General features: G+C 34.8%; 1 protein-coding gene across 1 annotated transcript; it reads left to right on the plus strand.

Moving 5' to 3' along the window:
- The first annotated feature begins 959 nt into the window (after positions 1-959).
- On the plus strand, positions 960-24,440 carry PLSCR5 (phospholipid scramblase family member 5). Its single transcript, XM_059391780.1, has 8 exons — positions 960-1,061; positions 6,578-6,644; positions 11,733-11,896; positions 16,173-16,215; positions 17,240-17,460; positions 19,660-19,821; positions 22,000-22,161; positions 24,402-24,440. The coding sequence occupies exons 2-8, from the start codon at positions 6,632-6,634 to the stop codon at positions 24,438-24,440; spliced, it is 804 nt and encodes a 267-aa protein (XP_059247763.1). The 5' UTR covers positions 960-1,061; positions 6,578-6,631.
- Positions 24,441-25,132: the final 692 nt, after the last annotated feature.

A 25,132-nucleotide genomic window follows, 5' to 3' on the forward strand; every position in this document is an offset into this window, starting at 1 on the left:
ATGTTTGAAATAGCTGGTTAAATAAAATATATTATTTAAATTAACTTCCCCTGCTTGTGAATTTTGATGTAGCTTCTAGAAAAGTTTAAATTACATATGTGGCTCAAAATACATTTATATTGACAAAATATATTTCTGTTGCAGTAGAATCTACTTAGTGACCTGAGAAAAACATGACTAAGGAGAGTTCAAAAGAAAAAAACAAAATCACGCAAAGCATAAATATACTTCACTTAGGCAAACACAGAGTTATTTCTAGACATGCCCCAAACACCATAGCTTACTTGTATAAATCTTATTCAAATCACAACTTGAAGTCAGGAGCATGATCATAATTCTCATCCACTCTTCACAGTTCCTACATTTGTCTGTAGGCAAAATAACAGAAAGAAGATGGTCCAAACAAGAGACAAGGCTCTTGGTGACTTGGATTCCATCATTCCTGCAGTTAACATTCCACGAATGCCCACAACAGGTCAGGCCCTGCATGAGGCACCACCAACAAAAAGAAAGGATGCGAGTTAACAAAAACAGGCCTTCCTTCTCCACCCCCATTCAGCCAAGCAAAATTCTCCATGTCCAATGGAACGCATCCCACTTTCAGCCACCACTTCGCAAAGCATGCATTTAAATGCAGGAACATTCTCTGGATGATTTAGTCTATGCAGAGCAGCAGAGGAAACACTAAGCACGTACTATGGAGCATAAATTAATGGACTTTGCCTATATGGTTCATGGATATTTGTTGTAATCATTATCACAGTTTCTTGGGAACAGTGCTCTTGGGGGGGGGATCCAGGCTTGCTGGAGCTTATTTTCACAGCTGGGAATGCGAAGGAGAAGATGTGCTGCAGAACCCAGCGTCTGTGCTCTAGCTGACGCTGAACTGCAGCCGCACTTGCGGTGCATGTTATGGCTGCTGTCAGGGGAGGCAGCTGTATGCAGAGCACTGCTGGGCTGTCAGCTGCAGCGACCGAAGGCTTTGGTGCAGGATTTTGGTGATGGCTGACATGCAGGCAGATGTTGGGAGGACAAAGTGACCACAAGGAGCAAGGTACAAGGTAAGTATATGTAAAATAATGGTAGAAGTCAAGAGATTTTCAAAACGACGAAGTAGCTGTTGGTGGGGAACACTGAGGTCTCTGAAGATTTTTAACATTTTAATTCTCCTCCATCTACTTTGTAGCTTCAATTTCCCTCGCTCTCTCTCCCTCTCTCCCTCTTTCTGTCTCTCTCTGGCTCTGTCTCTTCAATTTCCTCTCTCTCTCTCAGATACACGCATAAACATACCTCTTGAAGGACATCTAAATAAGTAGTTGTTGATATGCCATATATTTGTACAAGTTTTCTGCTTGTAATTTAATCTCTTTTCCTAGTAATATACCCTGGAATGAAAGAAGCTGTCAGAATTCCCCCTACTTTAAGACTCTTTAAAGGAAAAAACCATTATGGACTATTAAAAGTTTGCATTATGTATAAGAGATCAGGCAAATGCCTGAAGACAAAGCACAAAAAACGCAGGATACTTCAAAGAACTCCATTCTGCTTAACTTAGTTCCAACTGAAGAAAATAAATAAGGCTGAAAATTTAGGAAGAACTTCTATACACAAATTAAACTTTTGCTTCTGCCTTGGGCTTTACCATCTACTGATTATGGGGGGCCATCTGTCCCAAGGAGTCTGTGCACAGGACTCTAAATGAGGAGTCTTTTCCATGTCATCTTGGTGAACGCGGACCCCTCTAGATCTGCTCCAGAACCAGCTTTATCTTAGTTTCACAGATTCTTCTCTGTATCCAGGATCCTTTTCCTTTTCTTCTAATCCTCTGGATCAATATCTTTTTAAATATGAAGAATGAGCAGGGGTAAGAAATGCACTATTTATTTATTTATTTTTAAAGATGTATTTATTTATTTGACAGAGATAGATCACAAGTAGGCAGAGAGGCAGGCAGAGGGAGAGAGAGAGAGGGAAGCAGGCTCCCTGCCGAGCTGAGAGCCCAATGCGGGGCTCGATCCCAGGACCCCGAGATCATGACCTGAGCCGAAGGCAGCAGCTTAACTCACTGAGCCACTCAGGCACCCAGAAATCCACCTTTTATTAACAGCTAAGAGGCATGATCCAGTTTACTATCCTTTCATTATTTAAGAAAAAATATCTTACTGGTATTATTTTCCCTTTTTAAAGGAACAGAGGAAAGGAAAATTAGATGTGTATGAAACAAGGAATTGCTCTTTTGAATGATGCATTATTGATTCCAGTTAGTTTCACTTTTCAGAGAGGATAAGTTACACCATTTTATTTTCAAGAGGTTGTAACTTACTCTTAGTTTTAAAAAATAAAAAGAATATTGCAATCCTATATTGTGATACTCCACTGGCATACACAATCCCCCAGTGGAGGCCATATCATTACAGCTGAGTATACTCTATAATGCTATGCACATAGTAAGAAGTTAATACATGTTTATTGGATGAATGAATAAAGCATTGCCTCAAAAGGACAGATTTGAATAAGTTTGTAAAGAAATGCACTTTGATAGAAAATTCACAAAGTATGGATAAATGGCTACAGAAGTAAGAGGTACACATACCTAGAAAAGAACATTCCCCAAGTTTACATTAATAATGTTATTGTTCTAGCCAGTTATTCGTAAAATTTGTTATTAATTATTCTTACATGGTATGGTATGATGGGAATAGCTGAAAATACAAATACATGCAACAAAAGTGTTCACATTACTTAGTTAAAATGTAGTTCAGACTTCTAGATGTTGACTTCTTATATATCAGTATTTTGGAGTCCCTAGTTAATTCCCCCCTCTACTACCCACACCAATGTTAGAAGGACTATGTGGAAATGGGAGCACTTACCAATTACTGTTGGGAAGGTAAATTGGTACAAGCTCACTGGAGGTCAATTCTCCAACGATCTTTAGTGATACTTAGTAATTTCTTAGTATTTGCTTAGTACTTGGTAAATTCTGTAATGATTCTTAGTAAAAATTAGAATCTTCATACTCCATAAGCCAGCATTTTCATTTCTTGATATATACCTTCAAAAGACTGCCATATAAGCCCCCATGCTTAAGTGGGTAGAAGAAGAATCAATGAAACAAGATGGAATTGGGAGGGAGACAAACCATAAGTGACTCTTAATCTCACAAAACAAACTGAGGGTTGCTGGGGGGAGGGGGGTTAGGAGAAGGAGGTGGGATTATGGACATTGGGGAGGGTATGTGCTTTGGTGAGTGCTGTGAAGTGTGTAAACCTGGTGATTCACAGACCTGTGGGGATAAAAATGTATGTTTATAAAAAATAAAAAATTAAAAAAATTTTTAAAAAGACTGCCATACATGTGCATAAAAACCATTGTCTTATATCATGGAAATAATCAAAATTCCCATTAAAAGGACAGTGGCCAAAAATGTAATAATATAAAATGTAATAAAATGTATATCCATAGTATCCATAAAAAGAAATAACATTAATTATAATACATGATATATGATATAATACATGAATTTATATAAATATTACTGAAATTAATTCCAAAACATATTTTATTCACTTGAAATTATGTTTTCTAAAATTCATTATAATAATGAAGTTACATTTGCTTTTAACCAAATGCTAAAAGGGAGTGGTTAAAAGCAAATGTAACTTCATGTATTATAATGAATTTTAGAAAACATAATTTCAAATGAATAAAATATGTTTCGGAATTAATTTCAGTAATATTTATATAAATTAATAAAAAAATGATTCCCTCTCATTCCATATGTATGTATATATATATATATATTTGATTATGTAGGTACATACATATATATATGTTTATATGTGTATGTATTTAATTTTTAGGAATACATAATTTCATAGTAAAACAAAAATAACCATGAAATATTCCTAAAGCTAATTATTCTCAGTACTTGGTCCTTGGTCCTGCCCCAGACCTATAGGCTTATATGCTACTCCATTCCTCATCCTTTCCCCAGCAGATGCTGTCTGAAGCATAATCCTGTTTTTGTCATAACGGGGAGCTTATCTCCCACTAGATAGATTTAATTAATGTGTAGTCTCTCCCTTTCTACTGAGACAGTATTTTGGTGAGTCTCTTCAGACATGAGAATTTGAGTCAAGTATCTAACTATTAAATAAATAATGGGGAAACTTAAAAGGATGTAATATTGAATAAACAGATCTTTGGGAAGATCTCTGATATGTCCTGCAGAAAGGCCATGGGTAGGGGATAATTTTATATTTTTCCATTTCCTTTTGGCTGGAGCTGAAGTTGGGGGTGGGTATAGAGGCCCTTCTTTTAGAAGGGACAAGGACAGGTGGGGCAGAACATCCTGAGAAAAGGAGAATGTTCAAGCAGCAGAGCTGCAGAACAAAGGCTCAGGAGAGGATTGTGTCCTAAGAAGGGGCAGGCCCATTGACTTACGTTTTCTGATACTCATTTTTAAGTCTCCTTTTTTGTACGAATGCCACTGTGTGGTCTTCAAGCCCCGGGTTATGTCTTTTGGACACGCCCACCTTGTATTGGCTGTATTTCGTGGCATCAAACCAGCAAACCAGAAAGCTGCAGCCTGATAGCAAAGGGAAACTGGTTTTAATGCTGCTTGAAACAGTCCAGGGCTTCAGAGCACACAGAGCAGAGAGGTGGATGTGAGGGTTCTGTGTGCTTCTGCGGAGGCAACAGGTGCCAGGAGATGGGGAGGGGGATTGAGGGCGCCATGCAGCTGGAATTGAAATGACAACAGCAAAGACCGCAGGAGAGAAGCCGAAGCCAGTTGGAGCAACACCACCTGGCTACAGAAGCACTGAACAGTAGGACACTCGAATGTTCCAGAGGTCCATCAGGACGATTTGTGAGCCTCTATTTGAGAAAGGCTGGGAAACATAAAGGAATGGAAGGTGGGGGAAACCTCAGATTGGTATCTGCTGGGTCTTTGGAAAGAAAAAACAGTGTCTGTGCTGTTTTGGGGAGGACAGAGAGAGAAAGAGTGAAGAAAGAAATGGGCAGTCCCTACACTACACCAGGTTAAGTGACCTGGATGTTCTCCCTTGCAGGTTAAATACTGAAAGATTCCAGGAGTCAGTCATATGGCCATATCCACATACATGGATGGTTGGACTGTACAGGCCAAAATACATATTTAATTCACTCAGATTCTCATTCCAAAATTGGTGCTCTGTGGAAAATCAAATTTAATTTGTCCATTATGGCCATAAATTAAAACATCAAGTTTGATAGTGTTAAAACAACTTAGTTTCTTTGGAATAATATTTCTTCAAATGCCCATAAAAAATAGTAAGAAATCTAGGAAACATATAATTTAATGAAAATACTAATCATATTGGGGCACTTGGGTGGCTCAGTTAATTAAGCCTCCAACTCTTGATTTTGTCTCAGGTCATGATCCCTGGGTCTTGAGACCTAGCCCCTCTCAGCTGGGAGTCTGCTTGACAGTGTACACTCTCTCTCTCTCTCTCAAATAAATAAATAAATCTTTAACAAATAATTATATTTATTCACCTTTTCTGCAAAATGACAAGTCAGGTAATGGCAATTCTTCAACCCCAAATACTTCAAAACAGTCACAACAATAAAAAGAAATATCTCTTTGCCAATAAGAACATAAACTTTTGGCTATCAACAAGCTGTGAGGCTGACTACAATTTTTCATCATGCTCCATGGCTTATCAGGTCACTTAGCTATTTTTAGAAGTAGACAGTGTTACTTATAATGTAGCATATCTTGAAAGTTCAACCTTTGCAAATCATGCCATCCAGGGCAATTGTCTTGGAAGCAAAATCTCCATGGCTACCTGGTCACCTGCATTGAGGAAGATGAGCTGTCGAGTCAAGGTGATAATGCTTTCTTTTCTCCCCCAGTATACAATGTAGTTAAATATCACCTGTATGTTTCCATTAACTTTGTGAGGTTATTGAAGGTTTGTATTTTCAGATTCCTCTGACTTAACAAATTCAATTAGAAATGAAATCATAGATTTACTTATTATACAAATCATAAGGAATAATTCTCTTCTTGCTTCTTTGCTTTTGGGGGAGGGAATGTGAAGAAATCCTGAGAGAGAAATAATATTAAAGTTAATTTTCAAAATATAAAATTTTGTGTTTATAACAGTCAGAAACTTACAGAGGATGGAATAATGTATCATAGACTCTAGCCCAGGAGATTTCTAGAAACTAGAAAAATAGAGTATTTTTTATATAATAGTGAAAGCAAAGGCATATATATATTCATTCAAAGAAATATTAAAAAAAAACAATATCTACATGAATACAAGACTCTTAAAATGAGTTTTGCATATTTTCCTTTCCTCTTTTTATTATATTCATATTGTTCCTTCAAACCCTGAGAGTATGATGATTTGCGTTTACCTTTGCTGATAGCTTCGTCTCCCTCTGTTGTCCGAAGTGGTAAAATACATCACTCTGGATACAGTAAGGCACTCACTTCCTCTGTTATTTGTAAGCTGACATGAAGTACACAGACACCTTCTGAAGTTTTTATGCATGCTGTGTTTTTTCTCCTTGCTGCAACAAGAAAAGCCTTTTCTTTTAACCCAGCTGCCTTTGAAGAAGTGACTCAAACATCTTCATGGCCTCTAAAGGTAAGAGTAAATATAGTTAGCTAATAAATTTTTCCTTATTTATGACTGAAAGTACTCAGTTGTAGGGATTTTACAATCAGTGAGGTCGACACTTGGAAATCTGTCATTTATCAATTTTGAAGACTGGAATTTTTAACTTCAAGGAAAATGTTCCATTAAATTAAAAAAGAAACACTATCTGATTGAAGGTAAAAGTTAAGATAAAAACAATGTTTTAGTTATCATGAATATAAATCTAGTGAATTAATAAGAAAAGCTGCATAGCAGAATTTAGAAGGGCAGTATTTAATACCAAACACAAGGACAGGTTGGTATTCCAAGTTTAAAAGGATTTGAAGAAAACTTTTCACACATAAGTTAAAAAGTGTTAAAGTACAGTTTGGTATTTTTAAATTCACCACTTGTTGTGATATAGCCACTTACAAAGAATTCAATATGTGTTGTTGGTAAATTCTAATAATTTAATGGACTAGAAGTAAATATTACAAAATTATGAAAAAAATCTCCCAAAATTCTTTGACAGTAAATAATATATAAAAAAGCAAACAGAAAATAACTAATCTAAGTAAGTAGATTAATTGGGGACTTTGTTGGACAGGAAGCTGGGAATTTTTGCCTCAAATTTCTAAAACTGCATAAATATCATTAGTTCTGTCTTACTTTAAATAACTTCTCAAAAGACAAGAGATAGGGTTGTTTTTGATGGCAATAAGTTTCAATCTCACTAAAAACACTTGTGAAATTTATAAAAATGAGATTATAATGTGTTTCACTCCATTATCAAAACAAACCATTAAACTCTAGCCTGTAATAAAAAGTTTTAGCATGAGGAATTATGATTAGTATAATTGGCAGAAACCTTTTAACCTAATTGCAAATAGGATAATAGAGTCCACCAAAAAAAATCCACCACTAAATTAATGAAGCTTTCAAAGAAGTACATATGCTTATTTGTTTCCTTTATCAAAACACACTTTGGGATGCTATTTAATATGGAACAAAGGAGGTAATCTTTTCATTTTCCTTCAACATTTAATGTACACCAGTCCCTGAGTATCACGGAGAAAGCTGAAACAAATTGTAAACTATAGACATGAAACAAAAAAATCATGAATTTTAATACACGTGCCTCGTTTTTATATTTGAAAATGAACAACAACAACAAAAATCTTGATAAGCCTTATTCTTTCATTTAAGACTGACACCAACACTTAATCCAAAACACTTCTTCACTTTATAAGAGTTATAGCAACAACCGTAGCCTGTAAGGTAAAGAGTTGCAGAGTATGTGAAATATTTATAAGCTAGTTATACATTTTTAAAAGAGTAGATAGAAATTCAAAGCCAGATAGAAATTCAAAGGCGTTCCTTCTTTAACTGGTGGTCTGAGTCTTTGAAGAAACTTGTGACTGGAAAGCATAGTAAGATCAAAATATGATTAATCTACCAAAAAAAAAAAACAGTGATGTTCAGTAATGATAAAAACTCACCACTAAACTTAGAGGCAAAACTTCAGGTGGAAAACTAATACTCCTGCAACATACTCAAATTATTTAACACATGAAGTGGGCAAAACATCTGTTAGAGACTCTATTCTACTTAAAGGAAATGAAAACAAAGCTCCCTTTTGAATCAGAAATCTGGTTTGAGAGGGCTAATCAGACTATCATCAATTATTTACCTAAAACATTTTGGTAGACAGTTTTCTTCAAATATGTTGCAGGACCTTATTCATAACATCATGAAAGTCTTCTGGCTCATGAATGATAGTGGCAATTATTATTTCCCAGAGAATTCAGAGTCATTGGATATTTCACACATTTTGTGGGCAGTTGAATCAGCACCACTAAACCAGAGCAGTCTGAATACTGGAAGCCATTAGAAGTGAAGAAACACTTGTGTGGTCTGAAGTCCCTTGATTTAGTATAAATAAACACAATTGAAGAACACGTTGGTCCCAAATTTTAAGTTTGAGAGAGACAGGAGTTTCCAGGATGATCTAAACTGAACAGAAGCCATCTTTAAAAGCTGTTTCAATATGAGCTGAAATCTCAGAAAAGGAAGCAAGTGATGTCACCATGGTGACAAGAGTTTCCGGCCGAGACTCCAGTCAGACTTTTGACATGATCTACCCTGGGCCCCCAGGGCATCATTGCTTCTTGACCTGCTTTGAGGTCTAAGGACCCAAAGACCTGCATCCAGAATGTAGAGTCACTTGTAAGACACTCAATAATCTGCATTTTGTCACAGCAGATATAGCTTACAAGATAGAACTGAAGTAATTTGCTAATCTTTCTAACACAATTGATGAGAGAATATCCAATGATCTTCTGCCAGCTATTATTCGACATCGATCCCTGTATGTGCTTTTTTTATTTGAAGGATAACATGCATACAGTCCACTGCATAAAGAGCATCAAACTTAAGTTCATGATTTTTTTAAAACAAGGATGTGCTTGTGTAACCACCAATAAAATTACAATATAGAACATTTCTGGCATCCCATAAAGTCCCCTTTTTGGTCAACAGTCATACACCTTCACAGCCAGGATGAACTTCTATCTTAAATTTTATCATTAGGAACTGGTTCTCTCTAGATCATAAATTGACCTCTATTTTTCTCTGAAAGTCAATGACAACAGTGCTCTTGGAACTAAGCTAAAGAAAGAATTGTTTGTTCCATGTTACTATTTCCAGTTAACCTTGCCGTTTGGGTCCTCTCCCAAATTAGACATGGTGTTACACAGTCTTCCTCCCCAGTTTGTTGATGGAGGTTCCGTTCAGGGCACTTCTCCACTTCTCCAAGAGGAGGAGTACTTGAGCCCCTATGCTTTTTGTCTGCCCAGATCTGAGAAGTTCAGGATGGGTCCTGTGGAGAAGCAAACTGCTAATATTGGTGTGGAACTCTATGTTATTTATCTAGTTATTTATAACTAGTTATCTAGTTATAGATTTACTTATTTATTTTAGAGAGAGAGAACAAGGGTGGGAAGGCAGAGGGAGGGAGAGTCCTGAAGCAAACTCCCTCCTGAGCACAGAGCCCCAATGTGGGGTTTGATCCCAAACCCTGAGATCATAGCACATACAGAAGTGAAGAGACAGCAGCTTAACCAACTGAGCCACCCAAGCGCCCCTATATGGAGCTCTATTTTAATGAGGCCAAATGATAAGTTTTTTTTTTTTCCCTATGGTCCTAACACTAAAGCATGTCCAAATTCTAAATGTCACAGATCAATAAAAACTTAAACACCTGTCTTCATCCACTCCTGCAACCTGAAGGTTAAATAAATAAATGAATCACCTGGCAATTGTTTCTCATTAACACTACATGTATACACAAACTTAATGAGTTGATTATTACTACAAATGGTTTATGTCAATGTCCAAAGGACCATTACTTGGATGCCCATGTTCCTTCCACCAGTTTGTTCTGGCTTTTTTGTTATTTTATCCCTCTCCAAGAACTCATTGAAGCTCTGCTTGAATTCTCTTAATAGTGGGGGATTTACTATCACCAAAGGAAACTCAGCCCTTTCTTCAAATTTATTTTTTAGAGATTTAAAAATTCTGGAAAATACACCCCCACATACACACAACTAACATGAATTCGGGAGAGATAAACCATTCTAATCTACTGTGAATTATATAGATGTCACTCTATCTTTAGTATAAGTACAATGAGAGTACTTACTCAAATCTCTGTGCAGCTGTTATAAACTTCTCCTTATAGTAGACCCTTTTTCTTGTCCTTCCCATTCATATGTCTTTAGAATAGTGTGAATTGTTTTCATAATGGTCCCTCTAATATTTGAAAATATCTATCACAGATCTTGACCCATACCTACACTCAATCTAAGACAGCATAGTATTATCAAACTAAATGAATGCAACTGTGAGAACTCCAATAATTTATGGATTAATAAAGATGAGGAATAAAAACTCTGATAGTCTTTGAAAAAAATAGTATCTAATGAGGGAGAAATCTAAAAGGCAATCATGCAAAAAGAAAAAAGAAAAGTGATAGTAGAAAGGCAGTAATTTATGATTTTTTTTAAAAAAAGAAGATTTTTCTACACATTATTACATCTTATGCATAATTCTACAGTTTCCGGACTAATGCAGGATAAATAGCAAATATCTATATTTTAATCTAGCAGATAAGTAGAATTAGAACATTTTTACCTGGAAATAATATAGAAAACAGGTGATTTAAAAATCAAAACCAAACATTTTAGAATTCTGTAAATATTTTCTTGTTTGTAATATTAAGTAAGCTACGAAGGGATTCACACTGTCAAAAGAGTTTGGATGTTTTTATACAAAATACTGGGAAATCAAAGTTTCCTTAGATATTATACTGTCCTTAAGCTCATAAATTAGTTTGAATGTTCTCCTAGTATGTAGAATTAACCCATTAGTTCTCAAAGAATACGGTCAGAGAAGCAGCATTAGCTCATCTGGGAACTTAAGAGACATGCAAATTCTGAAGCCTCACTCCTGCCAACTCCTGAATCAGAAACTCTGGAGTGGGGCCCAGGAATCTGTCTTTTAACAAGACTTCCAGGTGGTTGTGGTAGAGCCTAAAGAGTAAGGACCACTGAATTAAACCTAGACACAACAGTAGGATTGATAAAAAGAGACAAAATATTCTCAGCAATTACAAGGTACCCTCATAGTATCTGAAGAAGGGAGAATATGCCTTGAAACTGGTCATTATGGTTCAAAACTGTTATCTATGTTTATCTTTTTATGAGTAGAGAATATCTAGTTCTTTTTACCATTTATTTTCCTTTTGAAGTTTATAATTTTTCAGCTCTTTGAACAGTTTAACTTGCTTTTAAAAATATATTTTTGTGGAATCATTTATTTTGCCTGAATTTATTTTGCCAATATTTTCATACAACTTCTATCAGCTGTCTTCCGCATTCCTTTTTTCTCTGGCTTAGGGGTTAAGTGAAGGCAACCGTAAGTAGGGAAAACTCAGGAGATTATTGACCCTCTGAATTCAGAAGTAACAAATACTATGAGAAAAACCTCAATGAAATGGCCTAAATTTAAATATGGGCTGAGATTTTCATTCTTTTGCAGATGCGCAGAACCAAAGAAGTAGAGGTTTGCCTGGTTTTCTTCCTGGAGCTCCAGACCCTGACCACAATTTTCAGGTCTCACTTCCCAACCCAGGGAACCAAGTGTGGCAGCCAGCTCTCCCTCCACCAGGCAGTCTCCCTCCTGGTCTAGAATATTTAAGCCAGGTGTTTTTATCTCTTTATTTCTACACACGCTTACCCCTTAAAATGAATACAGACTTGGTTTCTTGCTTTTCAACCACAGTTGAAGAACTTCAACGAATCACTTACCAAAATGAGAAAAGCAGTATAAATTATGAAATTATGAAAAAAATTATCTCTATTATTTAGAAACAAATGTATTCTTTTTTATTCCTACTTCTATTATCCTTATTTATTTGGCAGAGTGATGACACTAAACATTTTTGATGGAGCTGTTTAGCACATTTATCCTCCTTTTGCTCATTGCTCAAGGTATAAGCAAATGTATCCTCAAGGAATTGTCTGACACATCTAGTCACCTACAGCTATTTAATTAAAGAATATTTATTGAGTACTTGCTATCATCAAGACATATAAAAAGCATAAAACCTAGGCTCTCTCACCTAAACATTCTGCAACCTAATCGGCTTGCAAAAAATGTTGACAAAAAGGGCAAGGCTATGTACTAAAGCCAGATAAACACACCATCATAATGTGTGCGGGTGCGTAGAGGAGAGAAAGGTTGTTAAGGATCTAAGTACACAGGAGAGACATCAGTAATGATCTGAGAACTCAGCGTCTTCAACTGAATCTCAAAAGGTAGCTATAAAGGCAAGGGAAAGCAAATTACCAAGTTAACATCGTTGTCTTTGATACTGTTTCATCTCCAGGCTGATTTGCTTAAAAGATTATATTAGTATTATATATAGTCATTGGAGGGTGAGCAGTGATTCAATCCTTATAATAAATCAATCAAGAAATACCATCATCTGAATTATGTGGCACATAAAGAGCCATATATATACACACATATATATATATATGTTGCTTTTGTATTTTATCCTGCAAAAGATTAGAAATACGCTAATATTGAGATGTCAGCACATCTGCTGCTATTTTCAGTTTCTTTGGCATTCTTTCAAACTATAAAGTCTATCTCCTTTATCAAAATCAAATCTCTGTGTTAATTCCCTTAAGGTACAAGAGATTTCTGCTATGCCTGATAGGGTTTAAGCTGCAAGCAGCATATGTTCCTGGGAAAATGTTTATAATTGCAGATGCCTTCTCCAGAAACCCACTGGCAGACAAATGTACTTCAGAGACTGGAGAGCTCAGGGAGATATGTAAAAGAGCTGGAAAAGCTAACCTACCATCTTCCATCTGCAGAAAGGATCAGCTGTAATAGCTGACTAGAGTTGATTAACTGCTGCAAGCTGTTTGGGAATGTTGTCAGACAAGGTTTTGCCAAGTATAAAAGTGATATACCAGTGCCAGAGGGCTGAGGTTTGATGATCACATATGGTCATCACATATTCTTCTTCCATCCATGAATGATGACACACCCGGAGCCAGATGCTTGACATGAATACATTTCTTTTTTTACGTTCCATAAATAGAGATATGAACCCACTGGCTTCAGTTCTAAAATGAAGTCAATTTTCCAGACATATACCTTTGGTAATCTTTTTCAGGAAATAAAAATAGGCCACAAATTGGTGAATAGTTTATTTCAAAGGGAAGGGTAATTTATTCACCTTATCCTAAAAGAACACTTGCTTACTTTAAAGCAGTGTACTTATAACAGGATAAATGAGCATTTTAAATGTTTTATACCACAAGTCTGTAAGATATATATATATATAGATAATGAATATTTGAAAATAGTACATCCTTCAATAAACAGGAAAACATACAAAATATATGAAAAAATCCTTCTAAATTAAAAAAATCAAAGTTAAAATGTAAAAACTCATTTATTTTCCTTTAATCAAGTCCATCCTATGACTAATGAAAATCTTGTTTCCATTAACAATTTGACAATAAAACTTCAGGTATGTAAATAAACATAAATACATATATACACATGATATATGTACATGTATATATATGAATGTATATCTATGTATGTGTGTGTATATTTACACCATTCATATAGAGCTAAACCTAAGAATAAACTAGAGATTTCTCTCTGGATTAACATATTCATAAGTCAATATCATTTTATCCTATTAGTGTCAAATGATAATTATTAGAATTTAGTCACCTACCTGGAGGTAGAAGTAGTGAGTTAAATTCTACAAAGACACATGTGTAGATCCAATTTATTTTGAAGTACATATATTTAATGGAATCACTGCTACCTATAAACCTGATAAATCATATATGAGAATTTATTCTTAAGCTATATATCCAAAGCTTTCATTAGATTTTCACTCTATGGTTTTCATACTTCAGTGCTTTACTTGCCCTGATACTTGAATATATGATCCAATCTGTCTAAAGTTGCCAACAATTCCTAGCCCATTATTTAATAGCCAAGGAGGGAAAGGACTCATTTGGACCATAGTTTAGAAGAGCCCAGGACTACTTGAAGGAAACTACAAGAACAAAACAAGACCCTCAAATCCAGGGGCTTTGCTCACAGAGATAGATCAAATCAAATATTATCACAGAGATTGGGGCATGTATAAGGGTAGACAAACTAGGAAGAAAAGGTACTCAGAAGTTCCACAGTATCACTTAAGAATTGCTTATCCCAGTTCCTAAGATGAGTTTAGTGATGCCAATACAACAACAGAGTAGAAAGCACATCAAAATGGGTGGCAAGTAGTAAGATCTGTGTCTAAATCCCTGCCCAACAATTTTACAAGCTCTACGATCCTGGGCCAACTACTTACTCCCTCTGGGATTGTTTCTTCATGGATAAAATGTAATGATGTCTACCTCTCTGAGTTTTTATGAGGATTAAATCAAACACTATGTCAAAATATCTACCACAGTGACTACCTCCCGGTAGCCACTAAATAAACAGCTACTATTATTAAAAAGCAGAGGGGTACGACTTTCCTTCCCAATGTGCAGTGGATCTCAATTGATAGTCTCTAAATTTCAAGACTAAAACTTGATCGATGCCACTAACATTAAAGTTCTTGGATTCAAACTTCAGTCTTGCCCCCATAGTTCTTCTCCATACCTAAGTTACCTCTAACGGACCCACTGCTAAATAATCGTGGATATCCTTTTTGAACTTTTCTCTTCTCTCAACTCTCCATTTGCCTCAAAAGAGAACAGAACTAATAATAATACACTACAAAATATTGATTCTAATATTCAAAAATTGTCATTATTGTTAAAATAGGTTTTAGAACCTCTTAAATCATAAATTATTTATGGAAAATATTTTTTGTGAACCTTAAAAAAAAGGGCTACATGAGCTCACTTAGGAATAATAAGATTTAAATAGAGGATGAGGCATTAGTTTTACCTACACCTCAGGATATTCAAGGAGAATATAGGAAGTAATGTAACTTCAGATTTTCTGGGTTTATGATGCCCAATCAATACCAAATATTACTAATGACATTTCAGTTAAATGGTTACCAGGGAATTTATTAATGTTAAGGGAGAATAAAGTAAAATTCAGAGGCAAAATAGAACATGAAGTGTTGGAGAAGACAATGGTCTTCATGGTTCATGAATTTACCTTAGCGAAAAATAAAATTCATTCCAAGAACATATTTTAGTATTTCCTTTAAATATTTGCATTGTATACTTTTAAATATAGTTATTTCTTAACTATCTATGGTTACTTTATCTCTGTAAGCTAACTTCATTTTTAATTACATAAAGCAGATTTTATTATGTCAGCTGTTAGTGGCAAAACTTATTCTGCTTAAATGGATATTTTGTAGGCATCAATAGGATTTCTTGTGGTTGTTTTTTTTTTCTCATCCAGAGGAAGGTATGAGTGAGAACAATTTATAGAAGGATCTCTCTCAGCTTTAACAAAGACATTTTATTTCTGTGAGGAATGAGTTGAGAGTGAAAGAGGATTTAGGCAGGATGGAGAGGGGAGACAGACATTCAGACCATTGCTTTAAAAAATGAGTTTAAAAAAATGAGTTTAAAACACTTTTAGGCATAATTATTTAGAGACTGCTTAAAAATCTTCAAGTATTATTTCTAACAGTTACTCTTTTATCCCTTTATCACAGAAAGAACACAGAGTTAACCACAGTTCTTATTCTTATTCTGGGCAATTCTGCCTTGGAATTTTCAAAACTCTTGTAATTTTTTTATTTTTACTTGAATACAAAAGATACCGTTTTCATTATAAAATGTGAGCTGTTTTCAACCACTTCCTAGTAAAGAATATGAAAATTACAGAATTTCATGTGGTAAATAGGTTGATAGTAATATCTCCAAAGCTTTTCAAAGTGTGATGTAATGCTTTTTATTTCCTTTATGTCATTCTTTACAGTTAGACCTGATAATTATACACCAGCAGGTGGAGCTTCTTGGAAGTAAGTATGTTATATTCTATACTTATTAAAACTGTTAAAAATATTTTAGGCTTCAGAAATTTTGTTACATTTAAATACACCATAAACAATTAAGTTAAATGTTGATAAAATTAAATTAAAAAGTTCAGTAGGTCTACTTTTTAAAATAAATACTGGAAAGCAAATTGTTAGTCTGATACAGATAAACATAAAAGCATAAAACTCTCCAAGTCTTTAGTAATATTGTTATCAGGGATCTAACATTATTTTTATTTTAAAATAATAAAAGATGTTTGGTCATTTCCATGCTTGTAAATAATTTATTTTTTTAGTAATTTCAGAAATGGAAATCAAGCTTGAAACTAAATAACAAAAACCCATTCTACTCCTGGAACTAATATTACACTGCATGTTAACTAACTAGAATTTAAATAAAAACTTGAAACAAAACCAAAAATAAATAACAGAAACCCATCGAACAAAATCCAATGTTTTATCACTGAATCAGTGATTCATCAAATGGCTTGTTATTTAACAATACACAGATTTACAATGATGACTAACTGAATACAGATTGCTTGAGTATTTTTTATTCTTAATATTCTATACATATCTAAAATATGTCAAAATTGTAATAAGCAGATGGCAGGATGGCACATAGCTGTAGATATACAGCCAAATAGATCCTAAAACAAAACCATTACTATGCTGTGAGTTGTCCCAGTAAATTCCACAGCAATGATAGAAGGATCATTTTAGGATTCAATTCTTTTCAGACTTGCTTCTTCAGTTGAAAAGCGGCACTATGTGTTCCAAGTAGGTCATATATCTGGAATCAAAATTTAATCATTGCAAAGCTTTGTTCTCAGTACTTTGATTTCCATAGCTAAGCCCTCAAATTTTAGAGCATGGAAATAGATTTGCATGGAGAAGATACCATACAGTTAATAATTAGTCAGTGACTCCGTTTTCTTTTCTTTACTTATTTAAAGATATGATACTAGGCAATAGCATTGTTTTGATGAATTATTTTTTCCTCCCTTAGTGATACTTGGCACTGAGACTTCCAACAAATATGAGATTAAAAACAGCCTGGGACAAAGAATTTACTTTGCAGTGGAGGAAAGCATCTGCTTTAATCGTACCTTCTGTTCCACGCTGCGATCTTGCAGTCTAAAGATCACGGATAACTCAGGTCGGGAGGTGATTACAGTACACAGGCCTCTGAGGTGTAACAGCTGCTGGTGCCCTTGCTACCTGCAAGAGGTTAGTCATGGGCTGGATGTGTACTTTTATTTTTCTACGTTTGAAAAGATTAACAAATATTTAATAAATGACATCCATCTGGGGCCATGAGGCAATTCACCTTGGGACTGTTTGATTTAGTAGGTTGCTCCTTTAAGAGCAGAATAGCTGAAGGATTTGGTGATTCACTAGCTTGTTTTTGTCTTGTTTTGTTTTGTTTTGTTTCCAACCAAAAACTCTAGTGGCTTCTGGTGAATGGGAAAAGACAGCTAATGTGTCACATAAATAGAACACATCCTCTTGAATCTGTCTATTAGGCACATAATTTTAACATCTATGAGATCCACCATTAAGCAAATCTACCCTTTGCATTCTCTGACTGTAGCAAAGTTCAGAAAGGGCTGAGTAATACCAAACCCTTCCAAAGTGTTCTCTTGGTTAGGTATTACTTTTCATACAGAATCTCCTATCCCATTCAGCCATTTATGACAAACTTCGAACGGGAACAAAGACTATGTTATTGTTCTGAAGGGAATCATTTAATTATTTTAATATATAATAGATTTTCATCATTATCTAATAGATCTACAATAATAACTTTCATTGACATAATGCAGTTAAGTCAATATGGAACATTCACTTACCTTATTCTCTTTGATACCATAACATCTGTATCAGCTAGAAAGAATACGTTTTACTCTCCACATTTAGCAACTGAGAAAACTGGGGCTTAGACATTGGAAGTAACTTACACATCCATGAAATATTATGAATGGGGCTTGATCCACTGTCCTTATTCAAAGCCCAGTTTCTAAAAAAAAAAGGAAAAAAAACAGTTTTTCTATTGAAGACCTATGTTTAAGTACTCTACTTGGCATGATGAGAAATAAATATTAATATGAATGGGGGTGAACTGAGGAAGTTTCTTGCAATACATATTGAAACTAATTCTCCAACTATTTATAGGCAGTTGCCTGGTTAAGTGATAAAATGGAGAAGGTAGTCATACATGGAGTCCAAATCTTCATCCTCCTACTGAGGATATTTAAGATTTAATATGCTCTAAGATGGTATGGTCAGTATAATATATCTGTTTGAAAGTTTCTGATAATTGATGTTTTATTTTATAGTAGTCCAATGTCACATAAATGAAAAGGTGTACCTTGATACCCATTAATCATTTTTAAAAATGTGGTCAAAATCAAACCAGTTGTTTTAAAAATGACCCCAGAACAAATCTATATAATTCTTTCTTTTCAATGTTTTTTTTTTAAATTTAAGTATAATTGACACACAATTTTACATTACCATCAGCTGTACAACTTAGTGATTTAACCAGTCAGATCTACATAATTCTAAGCACGCTCATTGAAACCACCTCTGGTGATCCAAGAACACCAAATGCATACACATAAGACTATGAACTTAATAAATTAAAAAAAGACAAAAGGTAAACAGATTATAAGAGTTGGTTTGATTTAAAAGCAAACAATTTTCATTATTTTTACCCACCTCTAGTTTATTTCACAATGGATTTGATTTGACTACATAAATATGTTGAAGTACAATATGATGAAAAATAAAGAAATTAAGGAAATGAAGGTAATGGGGTAAAATACTAAAGTAAAGCCTGAAAATGCAATTGTTAGTCTGTAACGCTTTGGAAGAAGTGAAACAGAAATCAAACTGGTATGTAAAACGGTACCTTCACAAGAAGCATTTGTTTTTAATTGAACACAGAGAAGCTTGAAGTTGACAGCCTGAAGGGAAAACAATCATGAATAGCTAATAATTGGTAAGTGAGGGATAAAAATAGATGTGTGTTGTGGCAACACAGGAGAGGGAGTAGATTGGAAATACCTCATGGGAAACAGCTTCAGTGCCTGACCAACTGCCACACTCAGAACAAAAATGGCAAAGAAGCCAGTGTCCAGGGTCAGAAGACAATTCTGGGATAGGTTCTCTTCAAGGAAGAAAGATTAAAGACATGGACCTTCAGTGAATAATGCCAAGCATATCTAGAGAGTGCATTTCTTTGTTTCTATAAAATAATGGAAAAAAAATCCACTGCTGTGTTTCCTTATAGCAGATATTCAGAATAGTTTGTAGAATACAAAAATAATTGTATAAAAGTTACTGTTTTAGAAGTAAATTGACATTTTAAAATTAAAATACAATAACCCTAGAAAAATCTTATTTTATTATTATCTCTTCTTACAGTTAGAAATCCAAGCCCCTCCTGGTACTATAGTTGGTTATGTTGCACAGAAGTGGGACCCCTTTCTGCCTAAATTCACAATCCAAAATGCAAACAAAGAAGATATTTTGAAGATTGTTGGTCCTTGTGCACCATGTGGCTGTTTTGGCGATGTGGATTTTGAGGTATGGATGACAGAATGAAGGATGTTTTCAATTAGGTCCTGATTTTTTGCCACATAATTCAATTTTAAGATATTCAAATCCTGAAATATCTCTGAAATAAATTTAGAAGACAATATACTTGTGAAATAATGTAATAAGTCCATATTCTACATGCCAATAATAACTCATAATTTGAGAGATATTAAGAATTTTTTTTAAAAAACATGCTAAAACTTTTTGATGTGTGTGGTATTACAGCACCCATGGTACAAAGCAAATACATATAGTTTAGAATCACCATAAATTATATCTTCTTTCCTGTAGCTCTGGTAGTTACATATCCCAGTTCAGATCTCATCTAAAAATCACATTCCATTAAAATATCACTAATTTAGAAGCTATGGCCAGAAGACCTGCTAGCTTCATTTTGTAAAATAATCTACGCTTACATAAACGTATTTGTGTAAACGCAATGTTAAAAAAAAATAGGAAGTTTCAAATTTGGTTGTAAGAATATGAGCTATCTTAACTGCTTTTCCTAGAAATACATTTTAGGCAAAACAGATTGAATTTAAAGGGTATATTTGCTATTCATTCCTTCTCTCTTTACATATTCATGTATATCCCACCTAGGATGTTCGTTCAGTTTGAGGGACTTCAGGGAACACTGTTCACCCAGAATATGATGTAAATTCTGCAAAGTGAGCTGTTCTAACTCCACTCCACTCTAAAAGGACTTAGCATGACTTTCCTAAGACTAAGGATAACCTCCTCATTCAGTGGGCAGTCTCCTTGTCCCTTTCTCTTTCCCTCCCCGTGCTCTCTCTCTCTCTCTCTCAAATTAAAAAACAAACAAACAAACAAACAAAAACAAAAAAAAACTAAAGGATAAAAATATGCCCTATGATTATGACTTGAAAATTTTAGTATTGGGACGCATGGGTGGCTCAGTCAGTTAAGCATCTGCTTTCTGCTCAGGTCCTGATCCCAGTGTCCTGGGATCAAGCCCCACATTGAGCCTGAGCCCAGGTCAGGCTGCCTGCTCAGTGGAGAATCTGCTTCTCTTTCTCCCTCTGCCCCTCCCAATGCTTGTGTTATCCCTCACTCTCATCCTCTCTCGCTCATAAATAAATAAAATGTTTTTTAAAAAATTTTAAAAAGTTTTAGTAAATGTAGTAATGAATGTCCTAAGTAACTTTCTCTATTTTCTATCTTCTCTCACCATACTGAAAGTGAAAGGTTATACTGAATCACTTTCAGCCTTTGCACGAGAATCAGAGCAAGCAAAATAGTTGATAAAGTTTAATTGTAGATGCCTTTTAGTTGAGAAGGACTATAGATTTTTTATGTCAAACTGCATTTCCTGTGTGATATATTTGCCCAGAGGATTTTTCTTTTTTAGTGAAAAATAGGACTTGGAGTTAGTAATAAAGGAATGACCTGGTAAATATTTAGTATAATATAAAAATGAGATTAAGCAATGGCTGATAATATTTAAGTATGTTAGTAGTTATAAGATCTTAGCAAGAAAAATTTAAAAGTTTACAAATTAGGGGTGCCTGGGTGGCTCAGTGGGTTAAGGCCTCTGCCTTCAGCTCAGGTCATGATCTCAGGGTCCTGGAATCGAGCCCCGCGTCTGGCTCTCTGCTCAGCAGGGAGCCTGCTTCCTCCCTGCCTCTCTGCCTACTTGTGATCTCTCTCTCTCTGTTAACTAAATAAACAAAATATTTTTTTTAAAAAAGTTTACAAATTATACCTAGAAGTTTCTTCTAAAAATCTTATCTAAAATCTTTATCAAAAATATTTTTTTTTTTTTTTTATAATTGAAGAATTCAGGTTTGAAATCTGGACCTCAGGTAATGGAATTACCTTCAAGGTTAGACCATGTAATTGAGTCTATGTACCTGCTGCCATCTTGTGGTAGCCTGGCTTTGATTATTTATAGCTATTATATTCTCAATCTGCATACAAAAAGAAAAAAAAAGGAATTAGGATGAATTAGACAACTGTCAGAAAAGCAATATTCCTGAAGAGTGAACTATAAAGTTAAGTCTACAAACTTAGGCTTCTATAAAGGAATGAATGACATGGAATTGTCACTGATGATAAATAAAATAATTCATCTCTCTCTTGAAACAAACATACTTAAAACCATTTGTTTCACTCTTAGATTTAAGATCTCTTATTTTCTTTTCAAAGGTGAAGACCATTAATGAAAAGCTTACAATTGGGAAGATTTCAAAATACTGGTCAGGTTTTGTCAATGATGTCTTCACCAATGCTGACAACTTCGGAATTCATGTTCCTGCAGATCTAGATGTAACAGTCAAAGCAGCGATGATAGGTGCTTGTTTTCTCTTTGTAAGTATGGTCTTAAAGAGTATGAGTGATTTATTTCCCTTTTCTTGTTAATCAGTATGGAGCCAATCTCATTTTACACAGCATCACTTTTACCCCCAAGGAGGATTATGCATAGAAGGCTAATTTGGGACCAAGTCTTCAGAAGTCAGAATTCAGGCATTTCTAATAGGCAGCCCTTCTCCACTGGCCCTTCTCCACTGGCCCTCATACACCCTCTCCGTCAAGAACTAGTGCCCTGCTACATCCTATTCACCGTTTCTTCAAAACCTTAGTTACCCTTCTCTTTCAATTCCAATTGATATTTTTCACTCATTTTCACTTTCACTGAAAAATATGTAAATAGCACATTATTTATCCTGAGTAAAGTTCAGGACCATTTCATTGTTTAACAATGAATTAAGTGACATTCAGAATGTGAAAAGAACAGCTGTCTTGCCCTTCCAATATAAACATGGATACATGGATTCAATGGGGTGAGTTAATATATATCAGCTTCCATTATTACAGAGATATCATGTCTTTGTCCCTTTTTTTCTAACTTAAAACTCCATTAAAAATATTTTCTTCTTGGTGTGGAGATTAGTGACAGGAGAACAGAATTCAAGTGATACCTGTGCCAAATGCTTGGCCATCTCCTGTTCATCATTATTCCTCTAATATCTCCCTCATTGTATATCATTGTCAATGCTCTGCAAAAAGTCATGGAATTTTAAAAAAAACCTACATTCTTTCTCTCATATTTTGTTGTTCTTCAGCATTTTAGGATCCTAAATCTTAAGGTTATGTTAATGTGTGCTGTTGTGGAGGAAAAAATGGCTCTATCTACTCAGCTTTTTCTAAAGACACTTGGGAAATAGATTAACTAAAAGTAATTCCCTAGTGACATTGCTGATAGATACTTAGAGTTTAATACAGAATATATATTTTTCCAGGAATTAAACTTATTTTGGTTCCCTATCATTGGTAGAAGGTAAAATTCGTATATGTGTAGTGCTAGGTTTTTATACTTACTAAGTAGTCACTTACCCTCAATTCCCATTTGCATCTATAAATCTAACCAGTTCCAGTCAGTCTTGCCTGTGACCTAATACTTCTTCCATTCCTATTCTCCTCTATATCCGGGTGACAGGGCTTTTAATTTTCCATTTCCTGCTCACCTTTCCCATTTTTGATCATTCAGCACTGCAACACCAATCCCTCCAAACATGCATGCACACCGACAAACACAGACACACACACAGACACAACACACACACACATGGCTCTTTTTCCAACACCTTAATTTGGCCTTTCTGATTAAGCTATGCACTTAATGTTTATATTTAAAAAACAGATCATATTTAATCTGCCCTACCCACTTATATTATCTAACAGGCTGACAGTAAAAATGTATTATTAACAATTTGCTATGCACTATAAATTGGAGAAGCTCTTATTCAGATAACAGCCCAGTCATCAAAAAAATAAATTTTTAACTCCATTGTCTCAGAGAGAAGTAGATTTACTGAGAATACTGAATGTTCCCAGACATTTCTTTTTTCCTCTTTTTTTGCGGGGTGGGGTGCAATATAGCTTTTAAAACAATTTCTTTCATGTATTTCCAAGATAAATTACTTACTTCTACATATAATTCGATAGGAAGAATTATATTTTTAATTTTTAAATGCTGTCCCCATTTTGTTACCTTGTGCTGACAGAGAGACCTTTGGAAAAGTGCTGATGGGAGAATATTCACTGATCCAAGCAGCAAGATTCACAAGTACTAACCTAATGTTTGGTCTCCTCTCATTTGATGCTACCATTCCACAACCCATAGCTCTAACTACCCCTTCTCAAAATCCTCCTGTTACAGTTTTCAGTACTTCTGAGATGACTACCTAGTTACTAACCACATAGTCCTTGATGATGTATGTAATACTTGCTCAAGAGTCAGTGTCTGTTGCAACGTCCTGCACTGACACAATGCCCTGCAAAGCCTGCACTGTCTTGATCCCCCAAGATTTTGGCTGATGATACCCTGCTGATTCAGATAAGACTTCCAAGTAGCTTGTATTCTGAAAACTAGAAAGTATCATTGAGCTTAAAACTGTTTTATTTTCCTCCTACTGCTAAATCGCATGTTGCTGCAACACCTCTGGGAAACATAATTGCATTATATAATCAAAGCTTACATGTGAGACTCCAGGTCTTAATTGTTGCCTTTCTGTAAATGTACTCATATACACTTTATTTATTTGTAGGATTTTATGTTCTTTGAACATTCACTGGCTGGATTATAACAAGCAAGATGACAAAAACAATAAAATATGCAAGAACCTATTTCAGTAGGTAAACTTTAAATGATCTCTTTCCCTTTGAAGATTTCTATATTTGACGCTGTCTAACTCTTTTTCATTTTCTTCTAGAAATCCCTTGGGCTCTGGATTTCATTTCTAAATGGTTTGCATATTTGCTTTTTTTTTGGTAAAAAATGTTAATTATTGTATTTATTAAAGTATAATGTAATGAAGCAATTATCTCGTTGTATATGCATGATAGCTAATGGCAAGATTACTGGGCCAAGCACAGTGTTGCTTTGAGAGGTTGTCATTCTTCTTTTTATTGCATGGGTAAACATGAAAGATGAGAAGTAAGGCTTGCAGCATCACTGATGAAAATTCAATGTTTAGAGAACACTTTGAAGTTTTCTGGTACTAAGGCTGATTACTAATCAAAGAGACTGGATTTCTAAAATATTTTTTCATAAGCAGAATTTTGACTTTGTTTATTAATCTTATTGTAGTGAGACATTTTTACTTTATATCAGAAAAGCTGAAAGTTGGATAAGTAATATGCTTAAAGATGAGGAGTGAGATAGATGAAATCAATTTGTTCTAGTGGTAAGGAACTAATATTTCCAAAAGGAAGTCAATATTTATAAACCAAAGTATGCTGTAAACACATATGCACACCGGAGATTTAAATAAGCATA

The sequence above is a fragment of the Mustela nigripes genome, chromosome 2, assembly GCF_022355385.1.
Source record: "Mustela nigripes isolate SB6536 chromosome 2, MUSNIG.SB6536, whole genome shotgun sequence".
NCBI lineage: Eukaryota > Metazoa > Chordata > Mammalia > Carnivora > Mustelidae > Mustela > Mustela nigripes.

Bases quoted from the DNA above. Each gene is read 5' to 3' on its own strand.
- PLSCR5 (XM_059391780.1), top strand. The intron at 17,461-19,659 runs GTTAGTCATGGG...CTCTTCTTACAG, and splicing joins GCCCTTGCTACCTGCAAGAG to TTAGAAATCCAAGCCCCTCC. The intron at 19,822-21,999 runs GTATGGATGACA...TTCTTTTCAAAG, and splicing joins TTGGCGATGTGGATTTTGAG to GTGAAGACCATTAATGAAAA.